Raw genomic sequence first — 20625 nt, 5'->3', positions numbered from 1 at the left:
AGGGCTGGGCCTGCCCCGGGCCGGCGGGGCTCTGGGGAGCGGTGCAGGCCGCGGGCGGATGGGGCCCCGGGGGCAGCCGGGCGGTGCGCGGGCCTGTCATGGGTCCTGCTGCCTGAATGCAGGCCCAGGCGTGCGTGGAAGCCGATGGGAGGGAACCGCGAGCTGGGACAGACCCACGGGCTGCCGTGCTAGGAGGGGTTACCGATGAAGCCACCTGCCTCATTGATGTCTTCCTGCAAGTTAGTAACGCTTGTTTCTCGCCGAATTTGATAAGAAAAAATTACATCCTTTCAGAACACATCTCGCTCTGAAGGCTCTCAATAGTGCTAGCTCCAGGCTTGGCTTGGTAAGTCAATCTGATTAATTTCCCAATAACTAGGATGCTTTATGTTCTACCTCAGAGCTCCGTTGTCAAACTAAAGTCTACAGCCAGCTGTTCTCGTCAGTGCTTTCACTATGCTAGTCTTACACTATTTCAACAACTTGTGTGGTTTTTTGTTTTGGAAATGTTAAGTTGCACATGTTTTTTTTTCACAGTCTTCTGAAGCATGACCATTTACACACAAGACTGAGTTTGCTGTCTGGCAAGGCCAGTAATTTTTTCTGGTTGTTTTATTTGTCATGATATCAGTGTCTCCCAGGATTAGTCTGTGTAGTTGTCTTTGAGAGGTTTTGAACACTTTTTCCTTTTGATTGAGGAAATTACTGTGGAGAAGAAGCCTTTTTGGGGGAGGGTTTGTGGAGGAAGATACTACTGGGTGTTTTGGAACAAGAATTTCTCATACAGCAACTTGCTCGTTGTTTAGCTTACTTTTATTTGGGCACAGTCTTTATGAGGAACTTTGTGTGTCTGAATGTTGTTATGATCATGTGGTTCTTCTTTGTTGCCTTTGAGCAGAGGATGCCAACAGACAACAGCCACCTGCCAGACAGTATCCAAGAACAAGACCCTGTTACTGCTTCAAGCAATAATTGCCAGGATAATGCTGAGGGATTGGGAACTGAGCAAGAAAATGGCATTTGTAACAGTGACTTGGGTAACAGAGTTCCCAGCTCTGCCAGCCAGTCTTCTGCTTCCATGGTTGTTCCTTTGGAGGTGCCCAGAAGAGCACAGCCCCTTTTGCAGATCAACAGGCAGCAGATTCAGTCTGTCTCATATAGTGCACAGGCTGCTGAGCTCAAAGATTTAGGAGTTGATGTCTATGACCAGGATGTATTGGAACAAGGAGTTCTTCAGCAAGTAGATAATGCAATTAATGAAGCTAATAAAGCAACAAAAATAGCTGATGCAGAGAAAGAATATCCAGCAGTACTGGATGACTTAAGGTAAATTTTGCATCCTTCCTTACTGTTCCTTTCTGTTACTGACTATCTAATGAGGTTTGGTGTCTCATGTTTTTAAAATGTTGGAAGCTGAAAAGATGTTTTGAAAGCACTAGGTCACATGTACTCTTCTGCATCGCCTGCCATTTAAGAAAGGAGAAAATATTTTTCAGGTCAGAGCAATGCTTCATTGCTCTTATTTGACTAATTCAGTCAGGCATCAAGGAAACGGTGGACTATACATCTTCTTTTACTGCTTTGTCTGCTATGTTTTCAAAATATTTGTTTTCTCGGCAGTGTTGAACTGCATTATACTCTTACTCAAAGTAATAGTTGGAAACAGTGCCACATCTTCAATTTTGTGTGCTTCATGGGGTTGTCTGCTTCTGATTATGTTCTTTCTGTAGTTGGATGACTCCATATCATTGAGTGTACTACAGCCAAAATAACCTTATCACAAGTGCTTGTATGAAGTACTTAATGACACCATAAAAGAATCAAATGCTTAATTAACATGGTATATTAATAGCAAAAGACTTTCAGGAATGGGAGCCACAAATCTTTTGAATTTTGATCTTAGATTCCCCTTTTCTGTTTCTAGTCTCATTGTAGAGTTACTGTGTGAACTGCTGCAGGTAAAGAATTCTATCTGTGCATCTCTTGATCTATTGCATTAATACTGGGTTTTAGTGCTCCAGAGGGTTGTAGGCATCTGGTATTCGTGAACTCTTGCATAGCTCTCTTCTTATGCATATGCTTAATTTTGTGCACTTCATTAGCTTTTCAGTGTGGGTGTGGAGATGTGAAATTAAGTAAGTTTGCAAAGCTGAAACCTAATTTCAGATGTTGTGTAGCAGAAGGAGGTAGGGAGTGAGATGGTCATTAAGAGGAAAAATGGAGCGGCATAACCATTGCAATTAGATTATGTGGTTCTTGTAAGAGTGGTGTACAGTACTGTCAGTTGATATGTTCCTGGTTTTCTTTAAGAAGTATGCTGTGATTTTTAACATTTTTTATGCCTCTATTTTCACCATCCACCTAAAGTCATAACATGAAGTTTACGTGAGGGGACACGATTTATGCAGACCTGTAGAACCTCCTCTGTAAAAGATACAGTGTGCAAGTCTGGAAGTTTAATTTGGAGAGGACTAGCGGAGATATAGCTGGTTTGTTGAACAAAGGGACTAAAAAAAGTAAAGATTTATAAGTAAAGTGTGATAGAGTTGGTTGAAGTCCTGGACCACAGTGAATGCATGCAAAATTAGGCATGATGTTGTGAGAATGACAGAGTTTCTGTTAGTGCAATATTGGTTTTGAGTAGTTGGAACACAATTCACAGTAGGAGCTGCATGGTTCTATAATATGTACACAAATTGAAGCAGAAGGTTGAAGTGAAATCCTGTTGAAATCCTGCAGTCCTGTTAAAGCTTTGTGGAAGCAGTAGTGGCATTTGTCAAGAGACTCTAGGGCCAAGGAAGAGCCAAAAGGTAGGAGATGTGCAAGAGGATTATGTACTTCAGCAATGAAACAGAAGACTGAGAAAGGGGATGGGATGGTCAAAAGTGTTGAAGGATAATTGAGAAGTGAAGATGGCAGTGAGAGCTGGGAAGCTGATAGAATATATCTCCTGTGAGAGCAGTGGTAGAATCCAGATTAGAGCTAGAGAGAAATGACGCCAAACAATTCCACCCTTGACAACTGAAGCGGCTCAAATAGTGCTTTTTTCGTGCATATGGGGGAAATAATGCCTGCTTTGCAGGTATTGTAAAGAGTTTTCTTTGACCTTTTTCATAACGCTTTGAGAGGCTAAGTTGTGTATCCTTATGAAGTATTCTGCTAGTTGTATCAACAAAGCTAGATTCGACTCTTCTGACAGCAGAACAGTGCTTCCTTCCTGGCAGATTCCTTGCAAATCAATTCAAAAGCGGAAACAGATGATGCGAGATTATAGTATGTGATTCAGTCTGAATTTCATAATGAAAACATGAAAAATGGTAGTGCATGAATAAAGAAAGTTTAATGTTGGTTGATGTTAGTTCTTTGAGATAGTCTGTCTTCCTTGGAATTGTATTTGTGTCTTGTAATCTATTCTTTGTGTAAAGATAAAAGAAATAGGCTTCCTTATAATGGTGTCAAACTATTAAAACAGTCTTAAAAAAATAAAACATGAGATTTCGCGTTTAGATTTTTGTCTTGCCTTTTTTTTTCTATGCTGTTTAATAAAAGCAATGACTATCACTTGCTTATTATCATTATCAGATGTGGAACTTTTGAATACTAAACACTGCAATGATTTCTTCAGTTTCATTTGATATTGTAATACTGGCAAAATTTTGTTAAAAAATATTTATGATGCTTAAATATAAGATGCTTATTTAGAAATTTACCTTTAGACCTTTTTTAATCTAACCTTAAAACTGGAATTTCTGAATTGTCTGAATAGAGAACGTGCTGGGGTTTTTTCTAGAATTGACTAGTGCACTGCAATCTTGTTTTTTCAGATCATGTGCAACATCTCTGAAACAAATAAATAAAATTATTGAGCAACTTTCACCTCAAGCTGCCAACAACAAAGATATAAACAGAAAACTAGATTCTGTAAAGCGGCAAAAATATAACAAGGTGATTGGATTACATTAATCTCCTGCTGACACACTTACTGTGTACTTTGTGTTAAGGTTTGCATTATGTGATACAGTTCTTAATTACATAGTTCAGAATCAGTCTACTGTTGCTGTTCCTTCCCTTTTTAAACGGTGTAATTTTCTTCCAAACCATGTAAATAAGTAATTTAAAGATATGATAGTAAGAGCTGATTTTTATGTTTTTTTTTTTATTCTGAGTTTCAGAACAGGCTAAGACTGAAATTCAGGAACTGCTCAGTAGACTGATTTGCATTAATTTAATTAAATCCCTCCTGGTAGTATTTGGAGAGTGAGCAGAGTGTTGTTAGGGCATGATTCAATGTTGACCTCAATCTCAGCTCTCATGGTCTTCATTCTCCATCTCCCTTTCCTTAATCCTCTTTCATTGTATCTTTCTTGTACCAGTCCAGATCATTATCTTCTGTGAGCCATTTTAACTCATTGATTTGGCAGAAACAGCTCCAGCTTTTTTTCTGACAGAGTAGTGAATTGAAGGAAGTTGTAGAGCAATCTTAGCAGACATCAAGGTAATGTAAGCAATAGACCTGTACAGCAGTGCATAGTAAGAAGATGAGAAAAGAGAAGCTTCTGTTCAGGAATGTAGCACTATCAGCTCACTGATGGAAATGAACCCTAATACCTTCTCTGATGCTAAACCTGACTGCAAAATGTACTGTCCTTTGCCCTCAGACACTTTTTCCCAGTTTCAGGCTGTTTGCTACTGACTCATTCAGTTGTTTGGTTTTTAACCTTGATCATTTCAGCAACTCAGATAACACTATGTTCACACTTTGACCAATCAAAAGAGTGAGTTGGACCACAGAGTGAAGAGGGCCACAGCTCTAGGAACAAGTATCTGGAAGCAGTGGGAATAAGTGCATTAAGCCAGACAAGCCACTAAAAAATGATCATGCAATTGGACGCTATATTTTGCATGTTTTCGTATTACTTGAAGCAATTTATGCAGGTGTTAGTCACAGAGTAAGTTCACACCTCAGTGCAAATTCATTGTTATTGATCTCTAAAAATCTTCAAAGTATAAAAATAAATCCCTGTGTGAAAGCTATAATCTGTAAAAGTGGTCCTAATAGCATCCAAAATGCTCTTGAGACTGTTTGAAGGCAAGCAGTGTATTTAAATCTGCTCTTGAGCTAGTTTTTGCACAGAGAAAGGCCTTTTAGTACTCTTCTTTTGTAATATTTAAAAAAAAAAAAATGTTAAAGAAGACTGAATTCTTCCCTTATTGAGACAAATGGGAAATTAATGACTGGTACAAGATGGGTATTTCCTGAGAGCTGTCACAGAGAGACTGTTTTATGATACAAAGTACTCTGGTAGCAAGGATAATAGTGATAATAGTGCGTACACAGTAGGTAATATATTGTACTATACATCCGTATACTTACCCTTTGCTGTTTGAAAAATGCGACAGGAAGACATGGGCAGGCTAGTGAACTGTTCTTCACCAAAAAGAAAAATGAGCTTATTTTGCCATGAACTTGATTTTACTGAAGTATGTGCCTTTCTACATAAGGAAATATTTCCAAAGAATGGAATGAACAAATAAGGACATTTACATTGCCTATATCTTTGTTTTAATATTTGGAATTTCTTGTTTCATAAATGAAAGTGAGCAACACCAAGGAATCACAACATCACAACTAGATATACAGTTGAGGATATTAAAATCAGATAAAAGATGTAACAGAAGAGCCAGCTGTGAATTATTTTCATATCAGTAATGAGCTACACTTATTACAGCATCTGTAATGTTGATTTTTTTCACTCATTTTTTTAAAAGTGATTTCTCGTTACAGTTTTTGCTGTTAAAATTATCTGTGGCCACTGCTGAATTAACTGTGTAAAAAAAATTAGGATGATGGACTGATTTACAATTTCAGTTTCTTTCTAACAAAACATTATATAACTTTTGAGATAAGTCTTATTAAATATTATAGCTGTTCTTAGTGGCCTATTAACCGTTAACCCAGTCTTGAAAATTATGAACAGATCCTCTGGTGTTCTCTGTGCACCTCACTAATCTGCTTGATGGGCTTCCTTCACTAGAACCAACACATTCATAAAATTACCTCAAAGGATATATATGAAAATGCATCATGTGCACATTAAATGTGTATGTATAAATAATATGATCTTACTATGCATGTTGTAAGATGATTGTACACGTGTGTGTTCTGTGTGTTGGAGCCCTACACAGATTGTGGTGACACTGTTTTGCATGTCTTTTTTTTTTTGTTTCAAATGAGATTCTGGTGGAAAATACTGCAAATAAAGTAATTTAAGTCTTGTTTGGAAGGATAGCAAGTTTACAAACCAGATTAAAAAGTAAATTTTGTATTTATTTGTCATTCCAGGAGCAACAGCTAAAGAAGATCAAAGCAAAACAAAAACGTCTTCAAGCAGTTCTTGGTGGAACAGAAATTCTTGATAAAGTACATGAGATTGAATTTGAGGAAGATGAAGGTATGGGAGAAGGCTGAAAGTTCTGTTCTATTTTGATGTAATGCCTTTTTTTTTTTTTTAAGCTTGTTTGCAAGATCTTTGCCAATACGGAAATAAATTTCAGTGGTTTGCCTTTAAAGAGAGAGTTAAGAACACATTCTCTGCACCTGCAGAACTGTAGATCATGGCATATTCATGTGGGAAGTTTTAGCAAATGGATGTTAATCCGTGTTCAGCTCAGTAGGGATGACTGAGACACATTAGAGTATTGGGCTTAATAAATTGGAATTCCTAACATTTTTTCACAGCTAATTTGATAAAGATTACTAACATTATGATTGAATTACATTTTATATGCTGGATGCTATCAATCAGCATTAACAAAATTGTGTTTTCTTACTGTTGGGAAGTATCAGTACAAATGGAAGGGGGAAGTGCTTCTTCTTTACAGGCTGCACTGTGGTTCAAAAAAACCTGAAAACTATTAAAATTAAGGCTTTTTCAAAGCAAGGTATTTGTTCTCTGTTTTCCACTAGGTATTTGTTCTTACTCTCTGCAACATGAAGGTGGGTTTTGCACTCCAGATGGTGGCCACAATCACTAATCCTCAGGTTTCTGCAGGGCACGTTTGGACCCCATTGATGTCTACATATCACCTTTGGGTTATATTTTTGTTTACAGAGATGTAAACCCCTTGTACTATTTGGCCACTGCAGATGTGGCTGGAGCTCATGCTTCTCTCCTGGTTCAAAAAAACTTAAGGGAGTCAAAACCTTAGTAAACTTTTCTTAGTAGAAAAACATCTTTAATTCTTTTTCTTTAAATGGGTTTGTGCAGTAAAATTCAGGTACCCAGTGTGGTGAAATGTAACTTGGAAGTGAATGAAGCCTGAGAGAGGAGAGACAGTGTTGAGCAGTTATGGGAGTTTGAGGGGGTGGAGAGGGAGGAGTTTCATGCCTGATGCATCCTGGTTACTTGTTAAACCTGTTTCAGTGATGCACAGTAGGATACTGTGCCTTTTGTTTTGTTGGGTTTTACCTTTTTTTAACTTCAGGTATTATGTGTGACAGTAATTTAGACTTCTAATTTGTATGTAAAAACTGATTGCATATATAACGCTTGAGGAGGAAAACTGAAACAAAACACCCTTGTTCCTGTATTTGAGAAATTCAGAAGGTGTTAAAGGCATGCTGCATATTCTGATTTTTGTTGTAGAACCTGGTCCATCAAGTCTTGGCAGTATGCTTATGCCTGTTCAGGAAACAGAATGGGAAGAGCTTATTCGTACAGGCCAGATGACTCCATTTGGAACCAAAATACCTCAGAAGCCAGAGAGGAACACACGACGATTAATGCTAAATGAAGAATCTGATTTTGAGAAGTACTTAGCAGACCAAGCTAAGCTGTCATCTGAAAGAAAGAAGTTATCTCTTCACAAAGGAGTGAAGAAGAAAGCACAAGCCAAAAATGTTCAGTGTGTAGCTCCCACATCTACTACAACGGAAAAAAATGGTAAAGCCCTATCAAAAACAGACAAGCGCTTAAAAAAACACATGAGAAGACTTCAGAAACATGCCCTTCAGATTCAATCAAAGGCAAAGATTCCGAAAGAAAAGAAGTATCTTGAGACCAAGAAGTTCAAGTGTGAACAGGAGGATGATAGTGGAGAGTCTGAGTACATACCTGATGAAGAGCTCTTCAATCCAGAAGTAGCGGATGAGGAGGAGGAGCAGGCATCTTCTCATGCTGAGAATGATTCTGATTATGAACTCAGGAATTTGTCAAGAAAAAGAAAACATTTGGTGAAGAGAGATTTTAAAGAAGCTGAAGATGATGTTGACTTCATTCCAAGCTCTGAGGAAGAAGAGCATATACTGGGGAAGCGCAAAGTAAAGAGATGGAGAGATGATGGAGATGAAGCCTATTATAAACAGAGACTAAGGTTAGTCTTGGTCATCTTTAATAGTAACATTAAAAAATTTATACTGCTGTTAGTCAAGTCTAAAAGAAGCAACTCTGTTTGACACTGATTTTCCTCCTTTGTTCTTGATGAGAGTGAGGGTAAAAATATCCTTACCTAGAGAGATAGTGACAGTGGGGTAGTAGCGGTATTTTCTGTTGTTACAATGACCTAAGGCTGTAAACTGACTAAGGTTTCTGATGAGAATCAGCATCTTCGAATAAACAAACTATGTTAGGTTGGAAAAAACAACTAAGAAAACAAGTTGGTTTTGAAAATGGCAGCTGAAACACCTGTGCTTTGTGAAGTTTGTGTAACCTGTGTGTTGATGATCTCTCTGTGGCTACAGTGTGCTGTTGAGATGCTTTCTCTAGTGATAGTACAGCTGTTCAACTCCCAACAGTAATACTGAGAAAGTTTTCCTTTTTTGGAACTGCTCAGAAAATGTTTTCAAGGGGCAACAAAGTGACATGTAATTTCTCAAGCTCTTAAAATGCTAGCCAGACATGCCAGTAATGCTAAATGTATTTCTTCACTTAGTAGGAGTCAAAAGATTGAGATCACTAAAATGGTTATTTTGTTTGTGTAAATTGTTTTCCAAGCACTGGTATATTGTCCCTTTCTAGTCTGTTGACCTTCATTCAATGAACTTCAGCTTGTGAATGGCATGCTTATGTTAATTGATTTCCTTTATTCAATGTCCTTCAAGTAGTTTCATCAATCATGGATTCAACCTGAAAGCAGCTGCTCTAGAGTGAAAGGAAGAATAGGCACTAGGGCTGTCAGTGGAGGATGGTGTAGTGATAAGGCCTACCATAGGAATTTGGTTAATGCTTGGGAGACTCAAATTTTACACTTCCATGGAATTATAAAGTCTTATGGATTTAAATGAAGCTGTATCAGAGAAAAGCTCAAGAAGTAGAGGTACAAACACCATCTCTTCCAGTTGCGAGAACCTGACCTGCTGTGGAAGAAGAGGTATCTTCTGATAGTAGAGGTGCTCATGGAGAATTACTGGTAACAAAGCCAATGATAAGAAGAGCCTAACTTCACTTTCACATCCCAGGTTACAAAGCAGATCAGGAGCTGATATGAGGCAATAGATTTGCAATTCCAGGACACTGCTTTTCAAAGTTAACGCATAATTCATTATCCTTGAATAGATTTTGGCAAGAGGCTAGTCTGAGCTATGTCCAAAGGGTCAAAGCAAAGTATGTTTTTAATTGGATATATTAACAAAAATTAATTGGACTTACTTGGAAAACTATTTACTATTTTATTGAATAAAACTGTACTCCCCACATTTAAATTAGACCAATATTAAATCATTTTTAATTCAGTGTTTTCATCAAGAGTAATTTATTTTGATTGAAAGTTTTAATATGACTCACAATTTAAATTCATTCAAACACGTTTTTTAATAACGTTAAGATTGTGACAATTTATTCTTAGCAAACTCATATCATAGACTACATTTCTTGTGGTTACTAAAGTTACAATAAAAGCCTAAATGAATTTTAGAAATATCAATAACTATAATTGCTACCAAAGCACTACATCTCTTAAAAATTTCATAGCTACAGTTATTGTGGCTGTTAAGCTGCAGCTGTCCACATTGATGTTTTTATGCTGACACCCCCAGGTAATCTTCATTATGGGAAATGCCATGAGAAAATAAAATGTAGTGAATTAAGAAACATATTAAGAATGCTATAGAAATGCTGTCATTTGCTTACGTTTATGTCTTGTTTCATGTCACTTTCACTTTTGAATGCAAACAAATGGGTAAGATTATGGTATATTTTACCCCTGAGAGAGGCAGGGGAAAATCCTTCAGGATTACTTTAGTCTTCTGAACATCTAGTCTTGTGCTTGGCACTGAATACAGTCCTACACTCTTAAAGACTGAAAATGAGTTTCCTTTACATTAAAACTTTTCAGCGATGGGACTTGAAGAGCTTGGTCTGTGTCAGGGGGAAAATACCATGATGCTGTTAAAGCATGATAATTAGCTAGCTGCAGGACTGTGTAACATCTCTGGAACAAGACTGTTTTCAGAAAAGGAGCTGGTGTTTTCTGCAGTAAACAGGACAGGTGGGAGAGCACTCTTATGTTTTCCTTACCTTCTAAAGCCTACTTGCAGTGGTCAGCCTAGTCACTCAAAGCAAGATGTGATCATGAAAAAGTACAAGTTAGCTATAGAGAATTCAGCTCACCCTCTTAATAATTTCATTTTTTTTCACCTGCATGGATCTTGCCTTTCTCTTGTTACTGTTACTAGTGCTGTGCAGACATACAAGGGAAATACCTTCTGTTCTGAAAAAGTTGACATCTGAAGTAAATCATAATTTGTAAGAATAATGATCAGTAGTAAGGAATTCCAGGGTTATGGAGAGCAAGGTAAATAAATAGGATAATGTCAAGCAGCTAAAAGATAGGTTTTAGATTCAGTGAAAAGTAGCATATTGTCACTTCCAGCTGTCTGTCATTCTGGCTATTACCAGCTGAATCCAGAGGATTAGGTAATCAGTTTCTAGGATGATACTGAAAGTCTCAGAGACTTGATCTCCATCAACAGGTATGTAATTGATATATACTTTGTCATGCCCAGCAACAACCCTCTTTTTCTAGAAGTCTTCAGAGTTGGTGCTGATGGAATCTTAGCGTGTTGCCGGGTGGAATGGTCAGGTCAGGGCAGAGACAGTTTCTCTGAAGACTGTTGAATGGGTGAAAATGCACCTGTTTTCAGCTTTTACCTACAAAATAAAAGTAACCTTGTATGCATATTAAATATAAATAAATATAAGGAAATAAATGTTCCATGTTCTCAACAAGAGAACTGCATGATTTTCTTGTATTGTTCTCAAGACTTTGTAGTTGTGGAAACTACAATTTATCAATAATAATTTGGGGGTTTTACATATTAATCAAACCTTTCCTTTGTATGTATTAAAATACAAAGCATAAGTATAATCAAGTAATCTTTGCTTATTAATCTATGTAATTAATGTTACATTATTGACATAATTAATACAGGATCTGCATAAGGTAATAGCTTGGAGTCAAAAGAAAGCAAAAATGTTTATAGAGTACAGTTGTTCAAATAGCTCTTCATTCATATGGTGTCAAGTGCTCAGAGGTAAGACTAAAAAAACTGCTTCTTTCCATGTCTCCCAGGTGATACCCAAGCATCTAGAAGTCGTGGCTATCGGTGCACAAGGCAGTTAATGAAAAGAATCAAATAAAAAAAATAAAATACACTTAAAAATAAGTTGTTTTTGTGAAATCAGATCAGCTTTAATGTGCTAATTCTCTTTGAAGCATCTGAGTCACCAAATCTCTTGGTGTTTCAGAGTTATAAATTAAAAAAGGATTAAATATTACCTTTCCTGAAAGATACTTTCTTAGAGCATCCTAACTGCTCTTTAAAATGACAAAGAGAAGACACAAATGAAGATATATTTTAGCTCACTCACTGAATACACCTTTCATTCTAAGCTCAAGTGTGTAATTGTCTACATCAGTCTTAATTTACTTATGGAGACTTGTGGTACTAACTGCATGTATTTCATCTGTTAGGACATACCAATTAAATCCACCCATATAGACCATAAAAAAGTTAGATCAGAAAAGTAATGCTGAATGCTTCAGTTTAACAAATTAGAATAATCTGTAAGGGATTCTTAGCTGTCTAAAATAGAAAACATATTGTGCTTCCAAATGCAAACTATATTAAACACTCAGCTTGGTTCCTGTGTTGTTTTTTTAAAAAATCAAATTGTGCTCATTACTGTTTTGGATGCAGAATTTCTTTCTAGGGTATTGCAATAAGTGGGAAATGGGCTTAGTATCTGAATACATTCTTATATTAAGAAAGATTTAATTGTATGATATATGGCTTTCATACTGCACTTTCAGGGTAAAATTTTATATATGTCAGTGACTATGGCCAACATAAAATAGATGTCTCAAAGATCATGCTTTTATTTTCTAGAGTCATATTAGGCGTATTGTTGATGTTTGACTGAGGATACACAAAAGGAATATATTGATCAAATGGCCAGTATTTTACTGTGTAATAATGTCAAATACAAGCCACTGCTCTTTCTCCCTCCAAAGCTTGACTTATGGAGAAAAATACAGGACCAGACTGACCAGCTGACCAATCTAGTCTAGCAAATAGTGCTTGTCTTCCCATTGTTTCAGCCAAATAAAGTTTTAGTGCTGAATATCTTAATACAATGCTTTAGATTCAGTTCACAGTCTTTCAAAAACTTAATAGCTTCTTCAAACCTTGGAAGTTGTTAGTCGTAACAACAATTTGCTGCTTTTTCTTTATGCTGGTAATTGAGTGGGGAAAAAACATTCAGCCCTTTGGAAGAGATGAGCACCGGAGCTTTCCATACTACACCTTGTATAATTATGCACTTCAGTAAAGTAACAGGTACAGTGCATGTGTAGAATAAACTTTTATTTAGGAAAGTTAAATATGAGATTTATTCGTTCAAATTGTAGACATGTATTTTCTAAGTGTCTAATAATTTTTAAGAGAAATCCCAACATTGATCACATTACTTGCGGAAAATGTAGTATATACAGGTGTCTTGCCTAAAATTCCATGTCAGCTACCAGCTAATCTCAGAAACATTTCTTCTTGGTCGTTTCTGGATCACTTTTTTTAATGTACACTAGAGGGCAACCTGTTTCTTCCCAGGGGAGACAAGCTCCGATGTTGGCTAGTGGCGATTCATATTGGAATATAGAATTACAAGCAAACTCTTGTACAGATTATTGCCCTGCTAGAGTTTAATATGAATTCTTTACGTAGCTGTCACATTGGGAGCTTCATAATCTACAGTTGTTTTATTTTATTGTAGTAAGTAGGAGTTTGCTTCCTTCGTTTGTCTCTTGTCATAACCCAGTCAGATAAAATAATAAAGTTCTGATATGTCTTAGTTCCTATAATGACACAGTCTGAAGCAATGACTGTCAGCATTTGTCAGTTTGAATCGTTGATCTTCTTCTGGAACTCAGAAGAGTAATTGACCATCTGTGCCTAGTGGCACAACATTGTAGTATTGAGCAAAAATAAATACATTTTTATGCTGTGCCTCTAGAATGTGTCATTTTTCCTTGTTAGACTCTGGAGCATGAATGCTATTTTCCTAAATCAAACATTTAACAGACTTCTAGTCTAAGATAGAGCTTTCCATTCTTGTGTTAGGATATAAAAGTATCTGTGGGTAAAATATTGATACTTTGTATATTTTAGTAAGTTCTTTATTGCTTAACTGGATACATTATTTCCTGAAATGAACAAAGTTAAACAAACTTGCAAGAGACACAACAATCTTCTAAGTGAAAGTTTAAACAAGTTTCTGTGAAGTGAATGGTCAGGAAGACAATAGAAACTCTTTTAATGCTGCCACTGGAGAAAAAGCAGTTTGAAGTGAAGTCATGTTATGAGTTTACAGACACTGTAGAAGATGATTTTGAATCACCTAACAGCAAGAAGCATCTCTGTTAGTCTCTTTTCACCTTATTTCATACCAGAGAATTCAGAATAGTGTCCCTAAGAAGACAGGCATTGTTGGTCTAATGTAGTTAAAAAATACAAAGGAAACACCAGACCTTCATTGCCTCTTTTTTTTTTTTTTTTTTTTTTTTTTTTTTATTCACTGATGTGTTCAAGATAGAAAACTTGAATTACATTTTATTTAAAATTGTTTTAACTGAGAGGACTTTTCTCTGGTGGAGAAGGCAATTCTCATATCAGGCTGGAAGGAATTATGGTACTGTACATGATACTGTGCCAGCTGTCTGGTCTTAATATCACTGAGCTGGACAACAGGATGGCTGAAGTCTTAAAGACTTGAAGCAATGTGGGAGATGTTTTATAGTGTCTTCAGCTTTACCAGGTTGGAAGTGCAAAATGTCAGGGATGGTAACTGTCTTATGAGCAGTTGTTTGAGGTAAATGTTTATAGTGAGTTCTGTCTCCTTCCTTTTGGCTAGTTAGGTCAGGATATAAATCAAGATAATGAAGCTGTTTAGGTTATGTTTCTGTAGTTGATTGATGGTATTGTCAACTTTGGGCAAGAAATTAACATTTTTATGATTGTGCTTCTTTTTCCTGATGTGGATAAAATTGGGCTAGTAGGTTTGAAAACATAAGGTGCTCAGCCCATAAGCTTAAAGCACACTTAATTGCGCATAGCAAGGCTGGAGATACAATACAGTTTACATGTCAACCTCTAGATGCACTTTATCTTTGGTTGAAAGCAATGCAGAGCTGCACAGAAAAATCAGATAAATAACTTTAAAAAAAACCCAAAACACCACATTTTAAAAAGAGGAAAATGTGGATTTCCTCATTTTTAAATAATTCAGAAATCCTTTTTTTCCAGAATATAGAGTGTGTTTTGGGGAAAGAGGTTGGGGGCATTGTTTAGTTTTTTAGAACACTGTAAATCCATTATCCTGTCTTTTTTTTTTTTTTTTTCCTGCAACATAGGCAAGCTAAGCTAATGAGAACCTTGTTTTGTAATGGGTAAATGGTAAAATGTCACCCTGAGGGGACTATTTACTCACCTGTAATGCTTGTCATTCAGAAACTGGAGGTGCACTGGGAAGCTCTTTCAGCTTGTCCGGTCCTCCTCCATCCAGTTGCTGCAGGACTGTTCTAGAGTGCATTCTCTAGGGTTTCTTCAATGCCGAGTTAAAAGACTGGACAGATGAGCTTTTCAGCTTCTCACTCAGGAGGATGCTTGTCACTTTATGCAGTAGGTTTCAGTTCTATGTAGCTTAACTTGCATTTCTGGCCTGAATTTTCCATGTGCTTCTTTTCATCCCATCACCAGTGTTACAGTTCTTTGGGATCTGAACAATTTTAGTCTTCATGTTTTACATTTCAGATACTTCTAGACTATCAGGTCTCCTTCATCCTTTTTATGGGATTAAATACAGCTGCTTTTGTGCTGTATCCAGAACAGTAATATAAGTAACATTTAAGTATTTGGTTAAATGAATAAAATAACTTTGCAATACCTAAGCCTCATTGATGTTCTTGTGGGGGCTTTTAAGTAGGTTTAGAATTTTAAAGTAGCCAGATTTTTTTGATAGTGGTAACTGTTGATTCCATTTTATTAGTATTTCTCTCTATAGAAACTGTAACTAGCTATACAACTCTGAAGGCTTATAACTAGTCAGTTCACGTACCTTCTAATATGTCAAATAGTTTGAGCATTTACTTGCATAATTTTGTCCTCCAGAGGATTACTATTTACACCATAACATCAGAGAATGCATTTTTGTTGTGATTTTTACCTGACTGAAAAATTCAGTGTAGTTTTCATATACTTTATTTTCTGTGCTATAATTGAATGTTGTTGACTCTCTGTGTCATTCTAGGAGGTGGCAAAAAGAACGATTGAAGGACAAAGAACATCAAATAGCTGAGGAACTTTCTGAAGAAAGTGACACTGAATTTGAAGAAGGTTTCAAAGTACCAGGATTTCTCTTCAAAAAGCTTTTCAAGTATGTATTGTATATTTTAATATTATGCCACTGTATGCTATTAATATTAGTATTAAGTCTGTGATTTTGGGATGCCCTTTGCTGTAACTTTTACTTAAGTGAATGATGCCTCAACATTTACTTCAATTGCTTCTGTAGGATTATTTCTTTAAAAAAAGCTCCAGGATCAAACCTTGAGGAAAGTAATTTATTACAAGCACAAAATGAAGTTCCATGAAAATACACAATAGCTGACTTATATGAATATTATGAACTCATATTAGCTAAACAATGAAATGGGAAGCTCTCATTGACTGTTTTTATAAATTATTTATTTTATTGATAAGTGCTTTCTTTTAATTCAAGTGTGGAATGGTAGAATCACTTTACTTTAAAAAACAAAATGTTGGCAAGTTTTGATAATGAAAACAAGAAATATCTTAATGCCTTTAATAGGAGATAAAGACTCTACAACTCATTCTTTAGTTATTCTGGATTACAGATTTGGGCATGACTGCTTTCTGTTGCAGGTTTTGGGACCATGGTGCCCAGTGATATGCTCAAGTTCATCTCAAAAAACCTGTTTACAAAAGGCAGCCCAAACAAGCTAGCAGCTGACAAGTTAGTTTCATCCATTATCTCTCCCTTAACTTTCGTGCATAATAGGCTTGAATTAGTTTTTGTTGGCAACGTTTTGCACAGCAGGGAAAATATCTTCTCTTTCAAAAGCTAGCTCTCTAAAATCTTACAATTAGTGTAGTGGAAAGCCCTGGTTTATAACAGGCATGCGTGATATCCCTTCCAACAGGACCATTTAGCCTAAACCTCAAAGAAATTATTACTGTTGTCCTGCAGTTCCTCAGAAGGAAAGTACTAGCTCTGAAATGGAGTTGAATTAATGACCTGATTGTCAGGACCATACACAGCCAATATGTGGTCTCCAGTTGTTTATGCAAAGGTACTCATCATCCTGAGAACGGATATGTGGTCTAGGCAACCCAAAGGGAATTGAAATAAGGCAGACAACTAAAAATTAATCTTGGAGATATCAGCCTCACTAATGAAGGGTATCCCTGCAAGCATGAGTCAGTTGGCAAAACTTCTGAAGCGGTTCAAAGATCGATTGAGATGAGTGATTCATCTGAATTATAACCTACATGCTGAAATCTCCAATGTAGGAAGGCCCATAGTCAATAAGCATTAAACTTTGAGTTCTGAGCAAGTTTAATACAAAACATGTCAGTGTATTGACCCAAGGACATGTATAGCAGTATTCTGTAAGTGCATGGTTCCTGCATGGTTGAATTTGATTTCAAAGAAGTTCTCTCACACTAGAAATAGTAGACTCATCCTTTGGTAAGCCTGTCAAAGTGGACAATCTGCTTCTTCCCTATATACTTGCCTGCTTTGAGGAGCTTCCAGCAAGAATGCTATTGGTGCTGCTGTGGAACAAAAGGAAACATAGTGAACAAGACTGACTTACAAACATTGCCTTATACTGTCTGCACTTAGCCTGAGAAAATGCTGGCTGTATAAACAAAAAATCCAGTTTATTTTTTAAAATTTCTTTCAGTGTGTGATTTCCCTGATATGTCTAAAAGGAAATTTTGTCTCAGCAACAATGCAGTTAAACTCTACTCTCTGCTGTGGTGAATTTTGAGAGATGCTTCACAGCATGATTGCTCATGTGAAATACAAACTAAAGCTAACTATTTCCAAAGACAAAGCACCTTTTTTTGTAATTTCTCTGTATTTTTGGAGTAAAAAATGGAACAAAAACTGATGCAACGGAAGCACAAGATCAAAAAGTATATTATCTCCATATAATAATAAAAAGTTATTTCAGGTGTGGGGGTTTTTTTATACTTGTATATAGTTGCAATTATGGCATGTTTATATGATGATACAAAGAAGGAACCTGCATCTGTTCAACTTCTAGATAACCTTGGAGCAGAATTTTTCACAAGCTTAATTGTCTACTGTGAAACTTTCTCGATAGAAGGGCAAAGATGGAGAACACTTATAAATTCAGCTAGCTTTTAAGCACTGAATGTGATCCTAAGAAATAATACAGAATAATGTCAGGAAGTTCTTGAGTAGTTGTCTTCTGAAAAGACATGCTGAACATTAGTCTAGAGGAACAGCTTCTAACTGGTATTAAAGTTCTCTCCAATTCTTTAATATTTCCATCAGAAAATGTTTTGTCTTTATAAAATGGTGTCGTCTTAACCCAATTATAGCTAATCCTGCAAGCCATATCATAGTTGCCTTTTAGATTGCTGTATTTTTAAGGTGAATTAATTTCTAATAAAAGGGCGTTTTTAAGGGCTTCTTGGCATAATGTGTTTGAGACACCAGCAGCTAGTGTGATGCCTGAACCATTAGATTTGTTCTTTGACCATCTTTTTCTAACTACTCAAGCTGTTTTTTTGTCTCTGTTTAGTATTCTCTAAATCCATACAGAACTCATCATAAATTGATTTTTAATAGTACTTTGAAAATACTAGTGTCATTAACTATCAGTAGTCCTAAATACTATTTGTTCAAAGAGTGAAACAGGTTTTTGAAATGCACACAAGACAATGCTCTAAAGTGCACAATCCCTACTCTAACTACTCAAGCTGTTTTTTTGTCTCTGTTTAGTATTCTCTAAATCCATACAGAACTCATCATAAATTGATTTTTAATAGTACTTTGAAAATACTAGTGTCATTAACTATCAGTAGTCCTAAATACTATTTGTTCAAAGAGTGAAACAGGTTTTTGAAATGCACACAAGACAATGCTCTAAAGTGCACAATCCCTACTTAACAAAAAAAAAAAAAAAGGCATTGCATGCCATGAAAAAAATTGTATTAATGACTTTGTTCTTCCTCCAAGTTACAAGGCACAGAAGTGCTGAAATTTAACCCACACATGTTATTCATACTGATCTCACTATTTCATATATTATCAAAAAGCATATCCTGAAGTGATTCTCAGACCAGCATTTAATCTCTGCCTTTTGCACTTGCCACTGTAAATCTTGCTTTCTAATCTGTTTCTTTTTATTAGAATGTGTTTTACATTGTTTCTTATACAATTTCTAGTGAATGGCTAGAAGTAGAAACTGCTTTGATATTCTCACAAAATAGTGCTCTGCTGCATACCACGTTGTCTTCCAAACCATTATACCTTGTTGGCTTTTTTCTTCATTGAAAGAAACTAAATGCTATTAAATGAATGTATGTAAAAAGATAACATGCTTTGGTAGATGTGATAAGTTTTCACAGTGTAGTATAAAGTCTGTACCCCTTACAAGTCAAATGTTTCCTTCAGTTCCAGGTATATGTTCCAAATAAGATAATTTACTAGACCTTTACATGTCATCATTTCTGGAAATATAACGCTTTGTTAAAGTAGGTTTCCAAGTTGCTTTTAACACTTAAAATATACATGGAATAAAATACCCTCTAATTACTATGACTATCAGTTTAATTAGAAATGTTTGTGTTGCGTAAAGAATGAAAGTCACATGTAATGTCTGACTGCATCAAAAATACATGATCTAGTAAATACAGTAATCATGTAAAACACACATCCAGCGTGTTACTGTAACTAGTATAAGAACCTTCGCAAATGATTAATTCATGAGTACTTTCTGTTATGATCTGTATTATCCAACATTTGCCATCTTCTTTTTCCTTGTTTTAGGTACCAGCAGACAGGTGTTAGGTGGCTCTGGGAATTGCACTGCCAGCAGGCAGGAGGAATTCTGGGAGATGAGATGGGATTGGGCAAGACCATCCAGATAATTGCCTTCTTGGCAGGTCTGAGCTACAGCAAGATCAGGACTCGTGGTTCAAATTACAGGCAAGTGCTCCTCTGCAGACTGTCAGTCTGTGGAACTCAATTAATATTTCATCAGATGGATTGCTGTTGGAGGAGGGTCCTGTGAATTATTAATGACATTTCAATTACAATATTCCTTTAATTCTTTTAGTGGGGGACATCAAAGGAAAAATTTTACGAGACAATGGAGCTGTAGGGCAGGAAAAATTAAACATGTAACACTTTTAATGAATTCCAGGCATTGATGCTTCATTTTGCAGATGAGCTGCACTAGATATTTTGGGTCAATACAGTGTCTAAGGTTAGCTTCCACAAATGGGTTGTTTACAAACTCAATTACATTAATATCAATAGTTTACACAATATGGAATTTTAAATTAGATGTAATACCTTTAGTTCCATTTATTAAATTTTACCTTAAAATATTTGTTCTGGCAAGCCACCAGTTAGATGCTTTACAGGAAGCAGCAGGCTGATTTGCAATGAAAGTTAAGAGTTTCTGACTGGCAGGAAATTATCCATGTCAAAAAAGTGGTAGTAATAGAAAAACAGTAACTTATACAGAGGAATTTCCATCTGCTGTTTTTTTGTTGTTGTTGCTTTTAAAAACTGTTAAGAGTAACTGGCCTTTTTAACAAGATGTTTTATACTTGTTTTGTTACTGAACAATGCTTTAAAATTCCTTTCTCATGGGTGAAATTACCAGAAAGATACTTGTTGGTGTCCTTGGATTTACAAATGCACGCATGAATACGACTTGATTTTTCTAGTTCTGTTGGCCTGTTTACCTGATGTTAATTACTACATGTATTTAAGCAAATGCCATAGTACCATACTAAACAAAAGTAATCAACTTGATATAGAGGCACATTTACATTATGTTCAGCAG

At 36.1% G+C, this 20625-nt stretch overlaps 1 protein-coding gene across 1 annotated transcript in view; it reads left to right on the top strand.

Annotated features, from left to right (window-relative positions):
• Window positions 1-901: 901 nt before the first annotated feature.
• Window positions 902-20625, top strand: part of ERCC6 (excision repair cross-complementation group 6) — a 42801-nt gene continuing 23077 nt past the window's right edge. The window contains exons 1-6 of the mRNA XM_010000348.1: window positions 902-1326; window positions 3825-3945; window positions 6344-6452; window positions 7647-8373; window positions 15801-15926; window positions 19599-19757. Of these exons, the coding sequence (XP_009998650.1) occupies window positions 902-1326; window positions 3825-3945; window positions 6344-6452; window positions 7647-8373; window positions 15801-15926; window positions 19599-19757 (1667 nt within the window). The remainder of the gene's footprint in view (window positions 1327-3824; window positions 3946-6343; window positions 6453-7646; window positions 8374-15800; window positions 15927-19598; window positions 19758-20625) is intronic.

This window comes from Chaetura pelagica, unplaced genomic scaffold (genome assembly GCF_000747805.2).
Source record: "Chaetura pelagica isolate M959 unplaced genomic scaffold, ChaPel_1.0 scaffold156, whole genome shotgun sequence".
NCBI lineage: Eukaryota > Metazoa > Chordata > Aves > Apodiformes > Apodidae > Chaetura > Chaetura pelagica.
The sequence above is the reverse complement of the archived record's forward strand: the minus strand, read 5'-3'. Positions and strand labels throughout refer to the sequence as shown.